Source organism: Corvus cornix, chromosome 1 (genome assembly GCF_000738735.6).
Source record: "Corvus cornix cornix isolate S_Up_H32 chromosome 1, ASM73873v5, whole genome shotgun sequence".
Taxonomy (NCBI): Eukaryota; Metazoa; Chordata; class Aves; order Passeriformes; family Corvidae; genus Corvus; species Corvus cornix.
The window spans coordinates 55,814,058-55,833,746 of NC_046332.1; the positions used below are offsets into that span (position 1 = coordinate 55,814,058).

At 47.4% G+C, this 19,689-nt stretch overlaps 2 protein-coding genes, 1 long non-coding RNA gene and 2 other non-coding genes across 5 annotated transcripts in view; 3 read left to right on the top strand and 2 right to left on the bottom strand.

The window, feature by feature from the left end:
- Positions 1–387: 387 nt before the first annotated feature.
- Positions 388–3,965, bottom strand: LOC109145476. Its single transcript, XR_002046860.3, has 2 exons — positions 3,721–3,965; positions 388–1,494 (listed from the first exon to the last, which is right to left on the bottom strand). It is a non-coding gene; the product is annotated as an uncharacterized LOC109145476 (long non-coding RNA).
- A 72-nt stretch (positions 3,966–4,037) lies between these two features.
- TPT1 (tumor protein, translationally-controlled 1) lies at positions 4,038–9,280 on the top strand. The gene is made up of 6 exons (XM_039567811.1): positions 4,038–4,204; positions 4,459–4,532; positions 5,174–5,364; positions 6,092–6,197; positions 7,511–7,627; positions 9,051–9,280. Exons 1-6 carry the CDS (start codon positions 4,177–4,179, stop codon positions 9,051–9,053), a joined length of 519 nt encoding a protein of 172 aa, XP_039423745.1. The 5' UTR covers positions 4,038–4,176; the 3' UTR covers positions 9,054–9,280.
- Positions 8,856–8,985, top strand: LOC120411648. The gene has a single exon (XR_005604105.1). It is a non-coding gene; the product is annotated as a small nucleolar RNA SNORA31 (small nucleolar RNA).
- Positions 9,281–9,934: 654 nt separating the features above from the next.
- Positions 9,935–10,069, top strand: LOC120411651. The gene has a single exon (XR_005604106.1). It is a non-coding gene; the product is annotated as a small nucleolar RNA SNORA31 (small nucleolar RNA).
- Positions 10,070–18,263: 8,194 nt separating this feature from the next.
- GTF2F2 (general transcription factor IIF subunit 2) overlaps positions 18,264–19,689 on the bottom strand; it is an 80,690-nt gene continuing 79,264 nt past the window's right edge. Inside the window, exon 9 of the mRNA XM_039567819.1 lies at positions 18,264–18,605. Coding sequence (XP_039423753.1) covers positions 18,486–18,605 — 120 coding nt within the window. The 3' untranslated portion in view covers positions 18,264–18,485. The remainder of the gene's footprint in view (positions 18,606–19,689) is intronic.

Here is a 19,689-nt window from a genome sequence, read left to right on the forward strand (position 1 = left end):
GTGCAAGAGGGGTTGTTGCTGAAGACCTTCCTTGCATTCTAAAAGTGATGCCTTTGTCCGGGCTATCTTCATCTATCTAGCCCAGTCTAACATGGTCTATCACTTGTGAATAGATCTGACCTGATAAGCTACACTGATGATCAAAGCTCAACTCTTTCAAATACTAATCTTGGGATCTGGGATTCTGGCTTAGTACACTGCCAATGCAAATCTAAATTATGAATTTTGGCTCGAGATCCAAACCAGTCGAAGGATTGCCAAGCACTGGAAGACTGGCTATATTCATAACATGAATATAGCCAGTCTTGAATGAATTCACCTGAAAGAACCAAACTGATGGTCTGTTTTTGTGAGATCAATTCCCAATTAATAAGAAGGAGTAGCAAATAATGATCAAATCTTTATTGCCTGGAAATGCCCCAGGGAAAGGACTTGAAGGAAACCAGTTAAAAGCTACAATTTCCACCTGTTTGTTGAACATTTGTTGAACGAGGGGCTACAAAGTCACAGCTCTTTGTTTCAGTCCTAAATTCCAGACAGATTTGTGAAGAAAAATTTGAGCTGATCACAGGCATATCATGCATTTTCTCTCCCAAAGCCTTTGTGCTGGGAGATGTACTGGGGAAGGGGGCACTGGGTACTGGGCACAGACTGTCCTGCCAGCCTCTCTGCAGTGCCAGGGCTTGCTCAGTCCTTTAATCTTCATTTTTCCAGTTTCTTTCTACCAGGAGATATATATGTGTGTATATATATATACTTAGGATGCTCTCCCCCACACCCAGCAAATGATGTAAAACATCACCACTATGATGTGACTTTCACAGCCTTTTACAAAGGTTAGAACTGGTGCCATCCCTTATGTCATAGCCCAGTATCACCTCTCTTCCTCCAGCCTCACCTCTGCTTTATTTCCACTGATTGCACCTTGCAGGAGACTTAGCTGAAAGCAGGATCTCCTCACTTTTCTTACAGCTCATGGGAGTTGCCACAATAGGCTGAAAATATACTGTTTATTTAGGGAAAGAACGGTGTAGTATCAGCTGTCATCTGGCACTTTAATCCAAGACACAATTAGTTGAGCACAGCCATATCCAGATGCTAACACTTGATGGAAGTAACACTGCAGTAATTCACAACTATCTGAGGTGTGGCTTCCATGAGAAAGGCTTCTTGTGAGACTCTGCAGACACCTGCCCAGAAAATCCTCCTCAAATAGTATTAGAAAACTCATCAATAAAACCACGGGATTCCCATCAGTCCTTTGGGATTTACACAACACCAAAGGTGAGGTGCACTATCAGGAAAACCGGTCACATCATTTTGGGTGTCAATTGGCAACTAAAAAGGTGGAGGGAGAGAGGGAAGCGCCACATTTTTAACCTATCACTCAGAAATGTGGATCCAACTCTGGCTGGATATGAGAAGTGCTTGAAGAGGCTACCTGGACAGAAGGAAGGTGAGGAACACTAAGGTTTTCTCAAATGTTACCGGTTTCTGAAAAAAAAAAAAAAAAGCATTTTCAAATTAATTCATCACAAAGTATCAGCCCATGACATAATTCTCTGTTTATATGGGATCACAGGAAAATTTCAGCGTTGGTACTTCAGTGAAGCCTATGCCAATTAAAACAGTGCTAACTTCAGCTTGATACTGATTTAACTTAACTCCACATCAAACTGGTGTTCACACAGGATCCTTGACCCATTTAAAAGATGCATTTTTAAATGACATCTCACATTTTACACCTGCAACTCTTAATACAGACCTACAGGCAAGGCAAAGCAACCCGAAGGTCCACCTGCCTTCACACTGTGCTAAAGGGTTTCTACCCTGACTTCAGTGAATTGAGTGAACTGATGAATTTGTAAGAGGTTTCTGGACTACTGCAAAAATATCCATTTTTCTAGAACAGTCTCTCAAAAATAAAACCAAATTGAAGCACACCTACTAACTGGATGTTTTTAGCTGCATATTACACTACGTAGAAGGAGCCAAATGTTCCCCTGTCACTTAACACACTGCTGAAGATGTAAGTTGCTCTGTTTCTACTGTGGTTTGTAAAAAGAGGGGATATCTTTTATCAGGCCAGCTGCCACTGAGAAAAAGAGACAGATAAGCTTTTGGGCAGAAGCCCCTTCTTCAGGCCTGAAAGAGCAGCAGTAGTCTTGAAGGTGAAAACCAGCAGAAAACGACTTATAAATTTAATTAGATTATGTAAGCAGCTAGACCATCTGACAAAAAAGGGCACTGATATCTGGAGCAAAGGAAGGAAGAGCAGGGGAGGAGGAGATAAAAAGGGAGCTCCGCTGGCACAAAGAAAGCAATGAGCAGTTTACTGCCTCAGGAAAGTGAGGGACAGGGAATTGTGTACTGTGCCCTGATGCCTCTGCCACGTCCAGGATCATTAGCAGCACTACGAGCTTCAGGTCCCATGGTGACTTTTGAAGGTATTTTATCAATGTCTGTTAAGAATCAGAGTTCAAGTGAGGTCTAGATTTGTTTCAGCTGTGACAGGCTGCTGCAGAAAAGTATGTCCAAAGGGGGAAAAAGAGGTCTAGGAATTACTATCCTTCTGTCTTTCATCTCGACCCTCACTGCTGGGCTAAATCTCACTTATCCTTGGAAAAATAAGAAAAATATACCTGCCCCAGCCAGCCCTTTCACAAGTGCAGAGGTGGTGTCTCTGAACATACCCAACTCAATTTCCCTGAGGGAGTAATAACAGCAAGAGTCTAACAGCTTCCTAATTATTTCCCTATTTTGAAAACATCACTTATTTGGAGGAGGTGCAGCACCCAGTAGAGCAAATGCATGTCCATGTACACCCAGTAGGGCGAATGATGGTCTGTGTCCCCGTGTCACGGCCCTTACAAGGTCCAGAGCCCCGCAGCAGTGCTTCCCTGGGGCACTTGGGAAAAGCTGGGAGCGCTTCTCCTTGGAAGGTCAGTGTGTGGATTTACGAGGCTGCCTGTGTTAAATGGCAAGCTAGTTTGGAAAATGTGGGTGCAAAGATGCTTTGTAATACAACACAAGGAAAAGAGAGTGGATATACATAATTGCCTCCCTAGAAAAAACTACTGAGGAGAAAGAAGGGGTGCATAGATGTGCCTGATGCCTTAGGACCTAAGGCATCATGCCCAAAAGCTGTACCATCTTGCACCAACTGGCAAAAAGAAAGTGAAAGTGTGATCATCCCAGCTCGGTGACTCTGAGTAATGAGAAATGGGCTAGTGATGACACATCCCAGACACCTCATAAGAAGTTAGACAAAAAGAAAAGTGTTACTGAGAGCTTAAAAGATTAGAAGAAAGAGGAAAATTGGTGTTGAAACCCATGACATGCAGCCACAGGCAATGAGGGAGAGGCACCAGCCCTGCACTCGCACGGGGCAGGACTGGTTGCTCTCCAGAGGTCCCTGCCAGCCCTGACTCCCTCTGACTTGGGAAAGATGAAACCCTGCTCCCCATTTTGCAAGTTGAATCTGAGTCAGCAGTGCCCTGGCAGCCAGGAGGGCCAGCCCTGTCCTGGGGTGCATCAGGCACAGCATCACCAGCCAGGCAAGGGAGGGGATTGTCCCGCTCTGCTCTGCACTGGGGCAGCCTCACCTCCAGTGCTATGTGCAGTTTTGGGCACCACGATATAAGAAAGACATTTAGGAGCTATTAGGTTGTCCAAAGGAGGGCCACAAGGATCATGAAGGGCCCTGAGGGGAAGACGTACGAGGAGCGGCTGAGGTCACTTGGTCCGTTCAGCCTGGAGGAGACTGAGGGGAGGCCTCCGTGCAGTTACAGCTCCCTGGGAGGGGCAGTGCCGCTGCCGCTGCCGGTGTCGGTGCCGGTGCTGCTGTCGGTGTCGGTGCCGGTGCTGCTGTGGCTGTCGCTGCCGATGTCGGTGTCGCTGTCCGTGTCGCTGCCGGTGTCGGTGCCGCCCCCAGCCCGCGCTCCGAGAGCCCCACGCTCGCGCTCCCCTCGCGCGGCGGTTCCGGGCGCGGCCGCGCGGGGGCGCCGCTGGCGGCGGGGCGGGGCGGTGCGCAGTGCGCGTGCGCGGTGACGCGCGGGGCCGTGCCCGCTATATGAGCCCCGGCAGGCGCTGACTCGGCCCTTTCCGCCCCGCTCCCGCCCCGCGCCCGGGTCGCTGCGCTGAGACCCCGCGCCCCCGCCGCCCCCCGCCGCCGCCATGATCATCTACCGGGACTGCATCAGCCGTAAGGGCGCGGGGAGGGCGCGGCGCGGCCGGGAGGGGCGGCCGGGCTGCCGCTCGGAGCGGGGGGGAAGCGCGGCCCGGGCCCGGGCGCTGGGCCCGGCGGTGCCGCCGCGCATGTGCGGGGCTGGGCCGAGGCGGGGGGGGGCGCGGGGCCCGGGGGCGGGAGCGGCGGGGGGAAGGTGGTGGGTGCCGGGAGGTGGAGGCTGACGTGTGCGTGTGTGTGTGTATGTCTGTGTGTATGTCTGTCCCCCGCAGAGGATGAGATGTTCTCGGACATCTACAAGATCCGGGAGGTGGCGGACGGCCTGTGCCTGGAAGTGGAGGGGAAGGTGAGTGCCCGCCCGCCCCGAGGGAGGGAGGAAGGGACGCCGCGGTGACTCACGGCCGGTGGGGAGTGGGGGTGGCATCCCTGCGAAGGGCCCGAGGAGGGAGAGAGAGAAGGGAAGACCAGTGCCTGTTGCTGCCGCGGGTGGTGCCTAAGAGAGCCCGGGTCAGCTAGGGTAGAGTGTGATGGAGTTTGGGTTAGGCATGGGAGGGGGAGTCATGCTTGGGAGCCATAGAATCATGGAATGATTTGGGTTGGAATGGACCTTGAAGATCATCCAGTTCCAACCTCCCTGCCATGGGCAGGGATACCTTCTACTAGATCAGGTTGCTCAAAGCCCCATCCAACCTGGCCTTGAACACTTCTAGAGATGGCGCATCCACAGCTTCTTTGGGCAACCTCTGCCAGTGCCTCCCATGTAAAGAATTTCTTCCTGATAGCTAATCTAAACCTACTCTCTTTCAATTTGAAGCCATTCCCCCTTCTCGTGTCCCTGGGAAAATCAGTACTCAAGCTGCAGCCAGGTTCCTTGCACTGAACTGTGTCTCTGGAGTTGTGCCCTGCTGTCAGGTCATAGGTGTGTAAGAGCAGTAGCATTAAGGTTTTTTGCAGAGCCGTTAAGTTTTTTGATGTCTCTAAATCTAGATGGTCACCAGGACAGAGGGTCAAATTGATGACTCTCTAATTGGTGGCAATGCCTCTGCTGAAGGTCCTGAGGGAGATGGAACAGAAGCCACGGTCATAACTGGTGTTGACATAGTAATTAACCACCACCTTCAGGAGACCAGCTTCACAAAAGAATCCTACAAGAAGTACATCAAGGATTACATGAAAGCGTAAGTGTTGGAAGGGTTTTCCTTTCAGTGGGATGGCAGTGGTTTTACGTGCTTGAGACTATAAAAACAGCATTGGGTTTATTCATAGTAGGTGTTAGTTCTGATACGGGTGTGAAACTGGCTGTGAACTTCAGTAATGTCTTAATGCTTGGTAGAACTGGAGCCCTGAAGAATGGGTGCTGGAATATCTATGTTTATCTTGGCTGAGGTAGAGGACTTACTTATGTGCTTTGGATCTTATTTGTAACCTTGCTGTTTTCTTTCATATTTCTCCATGCCAAACCTTCATGTGGAAGGGACTGAGGTGGTAAAAAAAAGCTTCCTGAAGCTTTTCTAGCATGACAATGTGCAAATGGGACTTTTTGCTAGTTCAAGGTGTAATTTCTGTTGCTTGCTGTTCAGTGGGGTTAATACTGATGGTGAAAATGCTTTGTGACACAGATAGGTGACACTCTTGGTGCTGTGGAAGAGGCTTGCTGATTTTTGCTGATTTTTGCCTTTTTTATTAGTCTAGTAGTATAATGAGCTTGGTAGGAATGGCAGGCACTGTTTTGTGATTTCACTTGCAAAATTTAATTAAAATCTGGGGGCTTTGAGAAGGAGTGGGGGGAAAGGCAGCAAAATCAAAATTTGATAGGTAGCAACTCTTTCTGCTATGACACCCCACCAGACAGTGAAGTTATTTAACTAAACATGTTTTCAGAGGTTTTTTTTTTTCCCCTTCCAGAATCAAAGCCAGACTTGAGGAGCACAAGCCAGAGAGAGTAAAGCCTTTCATGACAGGGGCTGCAGAACAAATAAAACACATCCTTGCCAACTTCAAAAACTACCAGGTAACTTATGTTTCCTTAACAGCAGTATTGATAAGCTGTAATTGGTTCATTTGCTGTACTGATTTGGATAATTTTGGGGGCTCCTGTTGTGAGGATGCTAACCTGACCTTTTCTGAGAGTATTAGGGGCCCTGAGAGTCAGGGAGGAGAAACAGCCAAAGACTTTTAGGTGTTTGGGGATCTCATTTCAGCTGGTAATGCTTGTAGTTATCTGCATTTGTTGTTAGGGCAATTTAGGGACTGTGGAGTTAGACTTGAAAGGTGGATACTTTGGCCCTTGCTGTGTCTTACTCTTTTCACAGCAGCATGGTAAAATTAGAGAATCACAGAATGCTTTGGGTTGAAAAGCAGCATTGAGTTCCAATCCCTTGCCATGTGCAGGGACACCTTCCACTAGATCAGGTTGCTCAAAGCCCCATCCAGCCTGGCCCGTGAGCACTTCCAGAAATGGGGCATCCACAGCTTCTCTGGTCAGCCTGTGCCAATGTCTCACCACCCTCACAGTAAATTATTTCTTCCTAATATGGAATCTAAATCTGCCCTCTTTTGAGTTCAAAGCCAATCCCTGTTGTCCTATTGCAACATGCCTCTGTCAAAAGTCCCTCTCCAGATTTTTTTTGTAGCCCCTTTTAGGTACTGGAAGCTGCCGTAAGATCTCCCTGGAGTCTCCAGGGGTGAACAGTCCCAACTCTCTCAGCCTCTCCTCATAGGGGAGGTGCTCCAGGCCTCTGACCATCTTAGTGGCCCATCTGGGCTTGGTCCAGCACATCTTTCTTATGTTGGGGTCCCAGCTCCAGAGCTAGATGCAGCACTCCAGGTGATGTCTCAGCAGAGCAGAACAGATATCACCTCCCTTGGCCTGCTGGTCACTCCTCTCCTGATACATTTGGGTTTCTGGGGTGCAAGCTCACAGGGCTGGGTTACGCTGAGTTGTTGTCAGCCAACACCCCAAGTCTTTCTCCTGAGAGCTGCTCTCAATCTGTTCTCAAGCCCAGCCTGTATTTGTGCGTGGGATTGCCATCACCCAGGTGTAGGATCTTGCACTTGGCCTTTTGAACTTCACAAGGTTCCCTTGGACCCACCTCTTCAGCCTGTCTAGGTCCCTCTGGGTGGCATCCCTTTCTTCTGGTGTATCATCCATGGTGGTATGGAGATGGACAAGCTGCAGAGAAGGAAACTCCTTGTGGCTGGTCAAAGACTTCTAAAAGGAAGACTTTTAAACTGAGCTTGGTGGTGTTGAATTGTTCATGTGTAAAAAGGCATTTTCTCCTGATAATAGCTGATTAAATGTCTCAGTAACACATTCCTCTGAAGTTCTTTGTAGGAGAGAACATGAATCCAGATGGAATGGTGGCTCTCCTGGATTTCCGTGAGGACGGTGTGACCCCATATATGATTTTCTTTAAGGACGGCTTAGAAATTGAGAAATGTGTAAGTACTGACCTGACCTGGGTGAATGTGCCCAAGTACATGGTGAGCTCCTTCATCACTTGTTCTCCTGTACCCCTGTTAAAGTGAACAGTAGCTGCCAGTTAAAAAACAGTGTAAGCACAGCATGATGGGTGCTTCATATTATATAAAGGGCCTGAAACTTATGAGTGCTATTCAGTTGTACTGAAAGGGGATGTAGTGTCACTGCAGTGACTCATGGTGACTTAATGGCTAAGAAATGCAGAAGGGATTGCCCTGGTGAGATGTGTGTAATTGGGAATGGGTTTAAACTATTACCTTAAAGAGAAGGTTCTCTGAAATGGAGCACTTCTACTTTGGATCCCTTTTGTGGGGGTTAATTGTGAAGTACCTTGCATGGTCATGTCCCATCTTCTTTCACTTAATCTGATGGCCTGCTACAAGAACTGTCAGTTTAAATATTGCTCTCAATTTGGGAACACAGTAATATGTGACCAAGTACTTAACCTTACTCTCTCTGGAATCTCCAACTACCTGAACTCAGGACAGCTCCTGTGGTTTGCTTTAACTACTCTGTATTGGAATATGGTTGCCACAAGACAGTATTTGGGTCCCAACACTTGAGGGTTTTTGGCTTGTTTGGAGACCTGTGGAATTCACTGCAGTGTGGGATCACCAGTTGCTTTGCCCAGTCATTGTGGACATGTGAAGTCTGTTTACAGACAGCTAAATTTATCTGTAAAGGCTCTTACAGGCTTTCTGGTATGCAAATCATCTAAAGATGAGCCAGATTCTGGAGTGGAGCAGTAGCCCAACTAAATGAATACTTTAACTGGCAGACAGACACAGCACCTCCCACAGCCTGATGGAGGGGTGATGTCTGTCCTGGCCCTGGAAGAGGTGATGATCTGGAAGGTACCTCCTGGGAGCAGAAGCTTCTGTGCATCTCCTCTACAGGGGCACACCTTTTGGATGTGTTGTTTGGGTAACTCCGTCTACTTCAAGGTGGAGTGAAAGAACAGTAGCAGGGTGTTCCCATGTGCAGTAAAACCTGCTTCAGCTTCTTGGTGCAGCTGTTTGCAGAGACAGCATGTACATTGTAAGCTCTGGTACTTGTTTTGGATGTGCTCTTACTTGAGAGGAAATCTGAACCTTGGCGTGTCAAGCAGGAAGGGTGTGAATGAGTGTTCCACCTGGCTTGCTCAGCAGCTGGTGGGTGCCAGTTGCTTTGTACAATTGTAAAAATGATCAGCATCCTCTGATAGACCATGGGCACTCTTCCTGTTGCTCCCTGGTTTGCACTAAGATGCAAAAATAACTTCCTTGCGCTTTCTGCCTGCCTGACTGTGGCAGCCCAGATTGAATTAGGGAATACATGAATAAGTTACAGAAACTTACTGTGACTGTCATGACCTTCAGCTAACACTTGCCACTCTTGTTTCAGTAACAAATCAAACAGTATGGTTTTGGATCACTTGTCTTCATAGCTGGCTGCTGTTTCTTCTTCATCGGCACAACACCAGGAATCGGCAATGTCTAACAACTGGACTGATGTCATCTTGAGCTTTATTCACTTATTTTGACCCTGATTTGGAGTGGAGGCATTGTTTAAAAAAAGAAAAAGAAAAAACATCTATCATGTAGGTTGTCTAAAATAAAACTCATTTAAACCCATTTTAGGTGATGTCTGTTGGTTTGATGTGTGTCTCAAAGGTGACTCGAAGGAGAGGTTGCACCAAGGATTGGGTGCTGTCAGTAGCAGAGCTGGTGCCAGTGCCCTACAACTGGACTGTTTCCAGACAGATTTCACTGTTTGCCTGTGGCACTGGAGTGCAAAAGCAGGTTGAGGTCAGTAAGGCAAAGTCCAAGAAATGTCATAATGGAGTGGACCACCTTCATTGTTTGTGATTGTGCAGAGACTTACCTCTGGAAGAGATAAGAAATGAATAATGAAAACATCCCAGAATGGAGTATGTGCCACTGAAGCTGAGGGCTGGCTGAGCTGCTTTGTCAGACAAGTGTACTTGAGTCTCTCCTGAGTTGTAGTATGTCTCCAAGAGCAAGGGAGAAGGCTGAATAGGGACACTGTGGAGAGAAGGTGAAATGGCTGTTTTCCAACACAGCCTGGCTGTGGTACTATGTATTTGAGAGCTGTTGAGGGAGCATATTAACTAGAATTTAGTCAAGTTAGCAGGATTTTTCTGTGCTTGGCCTCTTGGAGAGAGATATTGGAATGGCCTAGCTGTGCCCTAGACTTCCTGCAAACTGGTTGAATGTCTGTGCTTGAGAAGTGTTACTTGCTGTTCCTGCCGTGTTCCTTGTAAGGGAATGCATCTGTTTGACAGACCTGGAGCAAACACTGTTGCTTCTCTGGTTCTCTCTGAGATGCAACAGTAACAGGTTCCTTGCGCTTTCTGCCTGTCTGACCTGGTGGCAGTTTGGATTGAATAAAGGAACACAAATTTCCTCAGAGCCCCACCTGGAGCAAGTAAGTGGGTGTCTGTTGCTGCTGTGTGCCTGACCAGGGATGTTGCCTTGGACTGGTAATCATTAACTTTCTTCCTGCTGCAGTGATGGCAGAGGCATAGGAGGTTAAGGTGCCTGAAAGGGGAGGGCATGGCCCACGTGCCAACTGTGTATCTCCTACAGAGTTTCTTCATCTTTGCTGTCCTGTGTCAGTTTTTGGCCCCTGGTGCTGGAGGGTGGAGGTGGGGGTCTGCAGGGGTGAGATAGATGTGGCAGCAGGCTGGGAGGAGTGAGAGACTGGAGGAGGGAGTGGAGTATGCCCTAGTTATCTCTGAGGTTCCTGTCTGGTTAAATACACCCTCTTTTAGTTCTGTGGGAACTTCATTTATATAAATATATATATAATTTTTTTAAAGCTTTTCCAAGTAAGAATTGTGGGTCAGCTGAGCTTCTGGATGAGGTACAATTCTGGTGTAACCTGTTTCACTCAATGGGGCTGAAAGGCAGGGAGGCAGGTTCAAAGCCTGGATAAAGTCACTGAGGCAACTCTTGCTTTCCTTGCAGAGGATGTAAATGGGGCCAGGTGAGGATGTTATCTTCTCTTTTCTGTTGCATCCTCATTAAAAATGAGAGCATTAAAGGAGAGGGAGAGGAAACACTTAGTTGAGGCTTTTGCTTCTCAGTTGAGTAAAGTTAGTGTGGGCAGGGCAGTGCTGGTATGGCTGTGCTGCCCCTCATAGCCCTGGCTCCCACTTCCTGTGAGTCAAAGTTTAAAACTGGAGCTGATATGTGGGAGTGAAAATGGCTCCTCCCCCTGCCTGCCTGGTTCTGCCGAGGCTGGAAGCCCTGGGCACCAGCCTGGAGCAAATTGCCACGTGGCACCTGTGTACAGATGAGGTGCTGCTGTGAAAAGCAGGTGCTTCAAAGCACTGTGAGCACAGCCTTGCTGCTTGGTTGAATGGCAGATTGTGTGTCATGCTGTCTGTACTCCAGGCTCATTGGGATATTTAATTGGTGTGCAGACATTCCTAACTAGGGGGTTCTGTGCTCCAAGCAGGTGTTCTTTTCTGCATGGCAGAGCCTCTGGTGGGAAGGCTCCATTCAGCCTGTTGTGAGGAAGTGTCAGTTCAAAGGCTCTGGAGTTGTGGGATTTTGTTTGTTTCTTCAGTGAGCTGCAAGAGAAATGTTCTTTCTGTACTCACTGCACTTCCCAAAAATGCATTGCTGCCTTCAGTTTCTCAGGGAAGAGGACAATTCTTGCTGCTCTGCAGCATCAAGTCTGTCAGATGCACCAGGGAGGGTGTGGCAGGGAAGGACTGCGGCAGTGACAAGTGGTTGTCGCAGCTGCGCTGCTTTGGTAGCTGCCTGCTGTGGAGTGGCTGGTAAATGCACTTGTCCACAGTCCATGGCACAGCTCTGTGTTGGGAAGCTCTGTGTATTTCCTCATTATGTAATTCCTCCTCTTCTGGCCCATCTTCATCTAAAGCAGCTGTTTCCTTCCTGGGCCTGAAAAGCTGAAGTGATTTGGAAAGGAAACTTCATGCATCAGACAACAGCTTTGGCATTATTAAATTGATAAAATCCCCCATGGTAACAAATTACCCTGGTGCTGCTTCAAACACAGCCCGAACTGAAGGACAGCTTTAAAACTTAGCCCTGCCTTGTTTTAAAACATAGGCTTATCAGGCCTGCATCTCGCATTCCTGGAAAGATAATGGATTTGGGAAGGATCCAAATAGCATTTTCCCTGAGCCTCATTGAGCAGGTTAAGCAGCTGGGTGGAAACCTTTCTTCTGCTGGCTCGGGTCTCAGGCTGCTCCTGCACCCGCTATGAGCTAGATGCTGATTTGTGGGTGGCCCCCACGTACTTCCTTGCTGGGGAAGGAAGGCTGATTTGCTTACAAAGAGAAGCACCTGCCTTTTTAGTTTCATACCTCTGTGGCTAAAGGAGTGATGCCTTGAGGCTGAAGGAAGCAGCTGCTGTGCTGGGCACGTGTTCCATGGTCCCCTTGACCTGCCCTCCCACCCCACTGTTCTCCCTCAATGTCTGCTTTTTGTCTTACAGTTTTGCTACCCCATCTAGAAATCCACAAAAAACCCCCGAACACTTTCCATGGGCCAGTGACTGATGTTAGTGTCTGAATGCTGCTACAGCAGTGTTTTGCTCCTTGGCCATCTGCTTTGAGGAGAAAGGGTGCAGACCTGGGGGTGTTCATGTGGAGGGAACATCTGGTGTGCTGCAAGAGACACTGGTGTCCCCACTGCCCCTCTGGGGCCAAAGCCGACTTAGCTTTGCCCACTGAGCATGGGCTGGGGGTGGATGCCAGAACCCAAGTAGATGATGGTCCTGGAACCGTGTGCAGCCCTCAGCTTTGGCACAAGGAGGGAGAACCCACAAAGGGAAAATTCTAAATGAAAGTCTGTAGGAAACACAGTTGGGTTTGATTGGTGTTGGGGGCTTTTCTTGTGAATTTATTTTTTAACTCAGTTTAGCTCACGGCCAAGAGCCAATTACAGTAAGCTTAGGACATGGTTGTTGTCCAACAAGTAAAATGAGACTAATTTTTTTTTTTTAATGTGGAAAAAATTTAAAAGCTGCAATTTACTTTCTTCCCTAAGCAAGTCTCTGGCTGTTGAGCTGGCACAGGCCAGCCCACTGCAATCCTGGCAGTGTTCTCAGTGACAGCTGTTCAGGGAGGATGCTTTCATTAAAGAGCAATAGTATCTGCCTCAAGATACCCTCTGCTTTCTCACACTCTGCTGCTCGCTTGGAGCAGATAGGATGCCCCCCTCTGCTCCTGTGAGCCTCCATCTGTGCTTCTCCGTAGCCACTTCCCTGGGGTGTCGCTGCCACTGCAAGCTGGGATGTTTTGCTCCGGACCAGAAAACCTCTGTGTCACTGCAGCCTGCAGTGCAAGAGCAGCAGTTAAACACCGTGTTCATTAGCTCAGGGATAAACGTCTTAGTAGGAGGAAAAAACCCTAGCCAAGCCTGGAAGTTTTTGCCCTAAACAGTACAAAATCCACTTCCAAGAGCACAGTCTTGCTTGTCCGCAGTCCTTGTGCCTTGGCTGCCTTTTGGTTGAAACTGCAGCTGGAAGCTGTTGTGTAAAGATCACAGCCAAGTTCCTGTGGCCGGGGCTGGTGGCTTGAGGGAGCATTTTTGGGTGCCAGCAAATGCTGGCAACTGTGCAAGTGTGTTCTGCAGGAGTGGGTGGGATGTTGCTGAGCATGCACGTGGCTGCTGGGCATTTCGATCCACTAGAGCTGCATTCATCACCTTCCGCTTTAGGCAGAAAGGAGCCAAACACCCTCGGAGACCTTTTAAAGACCATTTTGGTTGTGTGATGCCAGTGTGGCAGCAGCTGGGCACAGTGATAAAAATGCTGAACCATTGTTTCTCTGCAGCCCACCCTTTATCCTGGGAGCTAACAGCTGGGATTCACCTCCCCATCTGTGTGACCAGCAGCAGCAGGAAGGAAACACGGCTGGCATTTCAGAGAGCAAACCTCTTTCTTCCTATCCTCAGCAAGGTGCTGATGTGCTGGCACAAAGCAGTCCAGCTGTTGTTTTTATAATAGGGAATGTCCATGAACGTAGATGTCCAGAAAGTTTTTTAAAGATTAGCTTCCCCCATTCTTTGTAACAGAGTAGTCGAGAAATGGCCATGTAAAGCTGGCTACTCCCGCCCTCCTCACAATGGATGTTCAGCTAACTAAACCCCACTATTGCTACTGGAATAGCCTGGTTCAAGGGCTGAGCTTTATCTGCTCTAGCTACAGCTGTGTCTGCGCCCGAGCCGGGCGCCCTCGGCCCCTCCCGTGGCAGCAGGGAGGGATGATTTCGCTGCCCCTGCAGCTGTGTGGTTGCTGCGGCCATAGAACTGGCTGCAGCTGCCGGTGCTTCCTGGCGCTGCCCACAAAAAGGTGTTTCAGGGAGTCAGCTCTGCCCTTCACCCACCAGGGTGCCCCAGCCTGCCAGCCACCCCCGGCAACGCGTGCTGTCCTGGTCCCGCTGTGTCCTGGTTTTCAGCCGTGCTCGTTTCTGAGTTAATTTCTTCTCGGTAGCTGTTACAGTGCTGTGTCTTGAATTCGGAATCCGAGCAGTGTTGATAACACACTGATGTTTTGGTTTTCTGCTAAGTCGTGTTTACCCTAGGTCAAGGACGTTTTTCCATTGTCTCATGCTCTGCCAGGGAAGAGGGATGCAAAAGAAACTGGGAGGGAGCACAGCTGGGACAGGTGACCCGGGTTTACCAGGGTTATTCCACACCACAGAATGCCACGCCCAGTATATAAACAGGGAGGGACTTACCCATAAGGGGGGCCGACCTGGGTTCAGGAAGGGGGGGTCTGGCATCAGTCAGAGGATGGTGAGGGTGGTGGTATTGGCCACCACTTGTTTTTCTGTTTTTATTAGAATTTTTATATTTTTTTACCATTACTACTATGTTTTACTAATTTTCAGTTATTAAACTGTTCTTTCTCAACATACAAGTTTTACTTTGATTCTCCTTCCCATTTCCCTGGGGTGGGGGGAAAGAGAAGAAGGTTGAGTGAGTGTGGGGGGATCTCTAAAGGGGTGACACTGTCACCTCGTGTCTGCTCAGGTCCATGCTGGTACTGCCTGAGCTTCCTGAGTATGAGATTTCCAATGATTCAAACTGGTCATTTGGGAGAAGCAATGCTGGAGAGTGGATGCGCTTTTAATCTCATTTCATGGCATTTAGCACACAGAAACTTCCTCTGATGCCTGTGGGACCCACTCACCAAGCAGTGCTTTGACCACTAATATTCAAGAATATTTGCCTGAGCAGAGTTCAGCAGCGAGCAGAGACAGCAGCACATGGGAAGACCGGCAGGGAATCATTGTTCATCACTGCTGTGAGTCCAGAGTTTAAATTAATCCAAATGTGGGGGCCAGCCTCCTTCTTCCTCTCTCCTGGCAGATGGCAATCCTGCCAACAGCACTTGCGTAAGGGCCTTGTGCAGAACAAGCGCAGCAGAGCTGGAGAGGTTTTGCTGGTTATTAAGCGATAGATCCAAAAGAGGTTCTTCCAAATGCTCAGTAATTACAGCCTTGCATGAATTTAGCCTAGTCCTGCAGTGCCCTGGGTCACTGCAGAAGGGAGAATACGGGCCCCATAGCAGTGTGTTTATCCTGCTGCTTCTGTCTCTAGGATGGTTTGTACTGCAAGATCCCATGGCTTGGCTGCAGGCCGGATGATGACCTGCCAAGGGCACCTCAAAACGTCTGTCTTTACCATGTGCTCCCACGAGGCAGGAGCCAGCAGAGCACTTGAATGCACAGCACAGGTCCTGCTGCCAGCACAGGAGAGCATCTTTCATGCTCTAGATCAGCATCTCTGTGGGCTCATTGTTCCCTGCTCTCATGCCACTTGGATTTTGTGGCAGCTTTTGAGGCTAGAATTCCAATTGCACTCTAACATGGTAGAAAGCCTCCAAAATCATGTAGGAAGCAGGTAAAAAAGTACTTCATGAGCTGCCTGGCTTCTGGACTCTCCACTGGTTACTTTTTCTTAGTTTACTCTGGTACAGCATTTCCTAGTTCCATTTTCGAAATGGTATTTCCTCACTGTCCTGCTCCTCATTTTTTTCTTAACTGGTGTTATTCCACAGAAGACTGCAAGCAAACCAGTACACCTTGGCATTCTTCAACCTTCCTGCTTGCCTGCTGGTTGAAAACTCCATTGCTTGATTACTTCTAGCACTCTACACATTTTTAATGATACCCATAAAAAAAGCAGCCCTTTGTAAAGACCATAAACCCCATAAAAAATGGAGTGCTCTGCACCTTTTCCATTACTCCTGAGTAGAGGTTATTTACCCTGTCCAAAGGCACTCTGCAGATCAATAAAACTCCTCCTTTACTTAGATGTTCAGGCATTTCATGCTGACTGATTATGTCCCTCTCAACTGAAGACAAACTGTGAAGCAGCTCACATTAAACCAGAAATACAAGGAGATCCAAAGCTTTCCTGCTAAACTAATCCTGCTGGGGATCCCACTCAAAGGAACCATTTCCCTCTGAAATGGCACAGTCATTTTTACCTGTGGTAAGGAATTACACCACTACTCAATCAGGATTGCATGGCATCCCCCTGCATGGTTTTAGAGGACCATGTAAGGACCAACACAAGGGAGAAACTGATCCACACTTGCAGGGTGCTTCAGCTGCTGAAACAGGACACGGATCCCACAGAAGAGCCCAGCTCATGAAAGGCAAGAGCTCTCATCCTACACGGCTCTGAACACAAGTGCACAGAGGACTCGAGCAGCATGAGGACAGCAGGGTGAGCAGGCCCTGGCTACTGCCTGGGAGCACATCGTGTTCCACAGCAAGACACAAAGGCTGACTTCCTGCATTCCTCTCAGCACCCTCAGAGGGCTCCTGCAGCCATCTGCAAGCTGGGTCTGCTCGTAGAGCCTGAGGAGACACGAGTCAGCGGCAGTATTTATGAAAGCACACACACCACCCTGCCCCCAGAATGGGATCTGCTCTTCAAAACTCTCAGCAGGCCATCTCCTGGGAACTGGACACTTCATGCCACAGGACGCTGAGCAGCAGCCCGAAGTGTAGGTGTAGAGAGGTACCTACACAGACAACTCTAGAAAAAAAATTGAGCAAAATTGTGTGACTTATGTATAAGAGTTGTTTCACAAACCTCTGGAAGCAATTTGACCGCTCCCCAAGCTGTTCATTGCTTCCAAGTGGACCAATAATGGAATGTTTGCTTCTCACAGCAGACCTCCTGTTTCATTAGGGTGAGCAGAAATGATGCACACACCTGAAGGACATAAGGGAATGTGAAAGCTGAACTATCAAACCTCAGCTTTTGCTTCATGTACAGGTACACTAATGAGGTTTTCCCACTTTGTGTTCTTTGCTGTTTCTTTAACATAAAATGAATATAATTAAACTTGAGAATACAATTAAATAGTCGCCTTCCTGCTCCATCCTAAAAAGGATGTTGAAGGGACAACCCTTGCATGTGTGCATTTCACAAATGGGGGAACAGAGACACAGATACATGTAGCAATCTTTCCCAAACCGCAGAGGAACCCAGTGGCAAAGCCAGCAATAAAAATATGCTTTGAAAAAACACTTCAGACCAATGCCACCTAAATCACAACATGTTCAGTCAATAAGGTAGAACACTGTGTGGTACAAATTAAAATAATGCTTTTATTGATATGCTTAAACAAAACTTAGGGATCAGCATACAAACCAAATAAAAGATAAAACTATTCCTTGCTGTACCTAACAGACATTTCATTTTTTCCTCAGTAATCACATGGAGGGGACTGACATCTTCCCACTGACTTTATGGGTTTTTAACTGCATTGGTTTGTTCCCAGGGAGTCTAAAGATCGTGATGATCACCATGGTTGTGGCTAATTTTCCTAAAGCCTGATCCCAGGAGGAGCATCATGTCCATTCCACCCAAACACCGCACAAAGGGTTGTGCACCTTTGCAGACTTCCAGATGAAGACCTGACAGATCCCAACAGAACTGAGGGTATAAACCTGGTTATACTGTGATGCCATGAAGATTTTTGCCTTTTCTTTTATACCCCTGTTATACCTTTTTACAGCTTCTGTATTCTTAGTGCTTTTTGCCTACATTCTTAGACTTGTTTGTTAAGCTAAGAGACTAAACATCTTAGAAGCTTCGTAGCTAGGGATCAGTGTGCCCCAGACCCCAAGGTCCTCTCCAGAACACATTCTGTAAACCAAGATAGAACCATCCAGGGGAAGGTTCCCTGGGGAGGGGGGGCTCACTTGAACCTCTCATTGGGGAATCTTTGATAGATATGCTAATTAGAAAAGCCTATAATGTTATACCCAATGTTGGGGGGGACACGGGAACACACGGGAGGAGAGAGACACAGAGACAGGGAAAGACTCGGTGGGGTACATCTCGATGCATATGACCTGGACGTGTACACCTAAGGATCCTTAAGAATAAATACCAAGGTAAAATCCCTTTTCCCCTTCTAACCGTGTATGCCTCTTGATTTTAAGACAAGAAAAGGCATCACTGGAATGCAAACCCACAAAGTTATGGGTTCCTCTAAGACACATTTTCCATCAAAGTTACCACGGCTTGGAAAAGCCACAAAGCTACCAAGAAAAAGTGAGAGGAGAACTCAAAAGATTTCTAATAAAGATAAATCTAATACAAGTTTATTCTATAAACTTTTCCAGTCAAAAGAAAAAGCATATTTAGAAACATACAAGAAATATTCCTTGGGGAAAAAAGCTACAGAAAATTACAAAGTATCAGCTGCTTTAATTTTTCTTTATCCTTGCAGAATTGCACTGTGCTCAGTCCTGTCTGTAAACACCACAGTTCCCTCAGTGCAATTACTCTTATTCCATCAATGTTTTTATTAATCACTTTTTTCTTCTCCTTGGTAATGTCTGTATTCTGGCTTCAGCTCCCATGTGTTTTTGTGGGTCCCCTTCACATTGTAGATGCCTATTTCTCTCAAAATTTCTTTCAAGTATATCTGAAAGGAAACAAAAATTCAAATTAAACAGGCAGCCAAATGCCACAGTTCCTACACACCTGCTCAATCACATGGACTCAGTTCCTAGGGGGCAGACAGCCCTGCTGGCTGATGGGCGCTCACTGGTGTGGGAAGGACTCTGGGATAGACTTCAACCCTCAGGCACCAGCGGGGATTAGGGCAAGCCCCAGGGATGCAGCAGGAAGCACCCGAGCCCCAGGGGTGATGGCTCCCAGTCACTCCCTCTGAGAAAGCAAGTATGGTGAGATGGATGCTGCAGGGACTGCTGAAATGAAGTTACCAGCACCTCTTGGGAAGTATTATCTCACACATCTTCCTCCTGCTGGAATTCCTACAATTGAGCTAAAAGCTCTTGACCTTTCTTCTTGCTTGGGCTGGGATTATCTTGAAACTCCTTGTCTTATTGAGACTTTGCCAAAGCCTCAAGCTGTTGGTTTTCCTGCCATTTTCCAAAGCTTTAAGCATTTTATTATGGCCTCATTTTTAGAGGAGCGTTGAGTATGTGTCTGAGAATTTTCTAATACATTAAAATATTAAGGCTCGGAAGAGAAAGAAAAAAACCAAAACAAGTAGAACTATTATACCAGTAGTATAATCTTTGACAAAACACAACTCACTGATATTCCCCTCCTTCACTCTTTATAATAAACACCAGTTATTTTCTTAAGAGTCACAAGAGCCTGCTTTTTTGTTTAATTATTAATTGGGACTGATATGAGTGGATTGTCATGGCAACCACCGACCACAGTTTAAGAATCCCCACATTAAATTCATAATTGCTTTAGTTTGAGCAATTTAATCCTATTGGAGTGCTTATATTGAACTGGAGTTGTTGGAAAGCTTGTATTTTCTTCATCTACAGTTCCACTAAGTGCAAATATCAACATACTCCAGGCCATTAAAACCAGCAAATATGTGTTGAAGACACAGGAAAATAAGAAAGGTTGATTGCCTAAGGTCTGTTCCCTACACTTGTCCCCCCTTTGCTAAATGGAAAGCTAGGAAATGCATAAACAAAAAGTATGCTCTCAGTCAGTAAAAGAAGTCTCTTTTAGAGAAATTT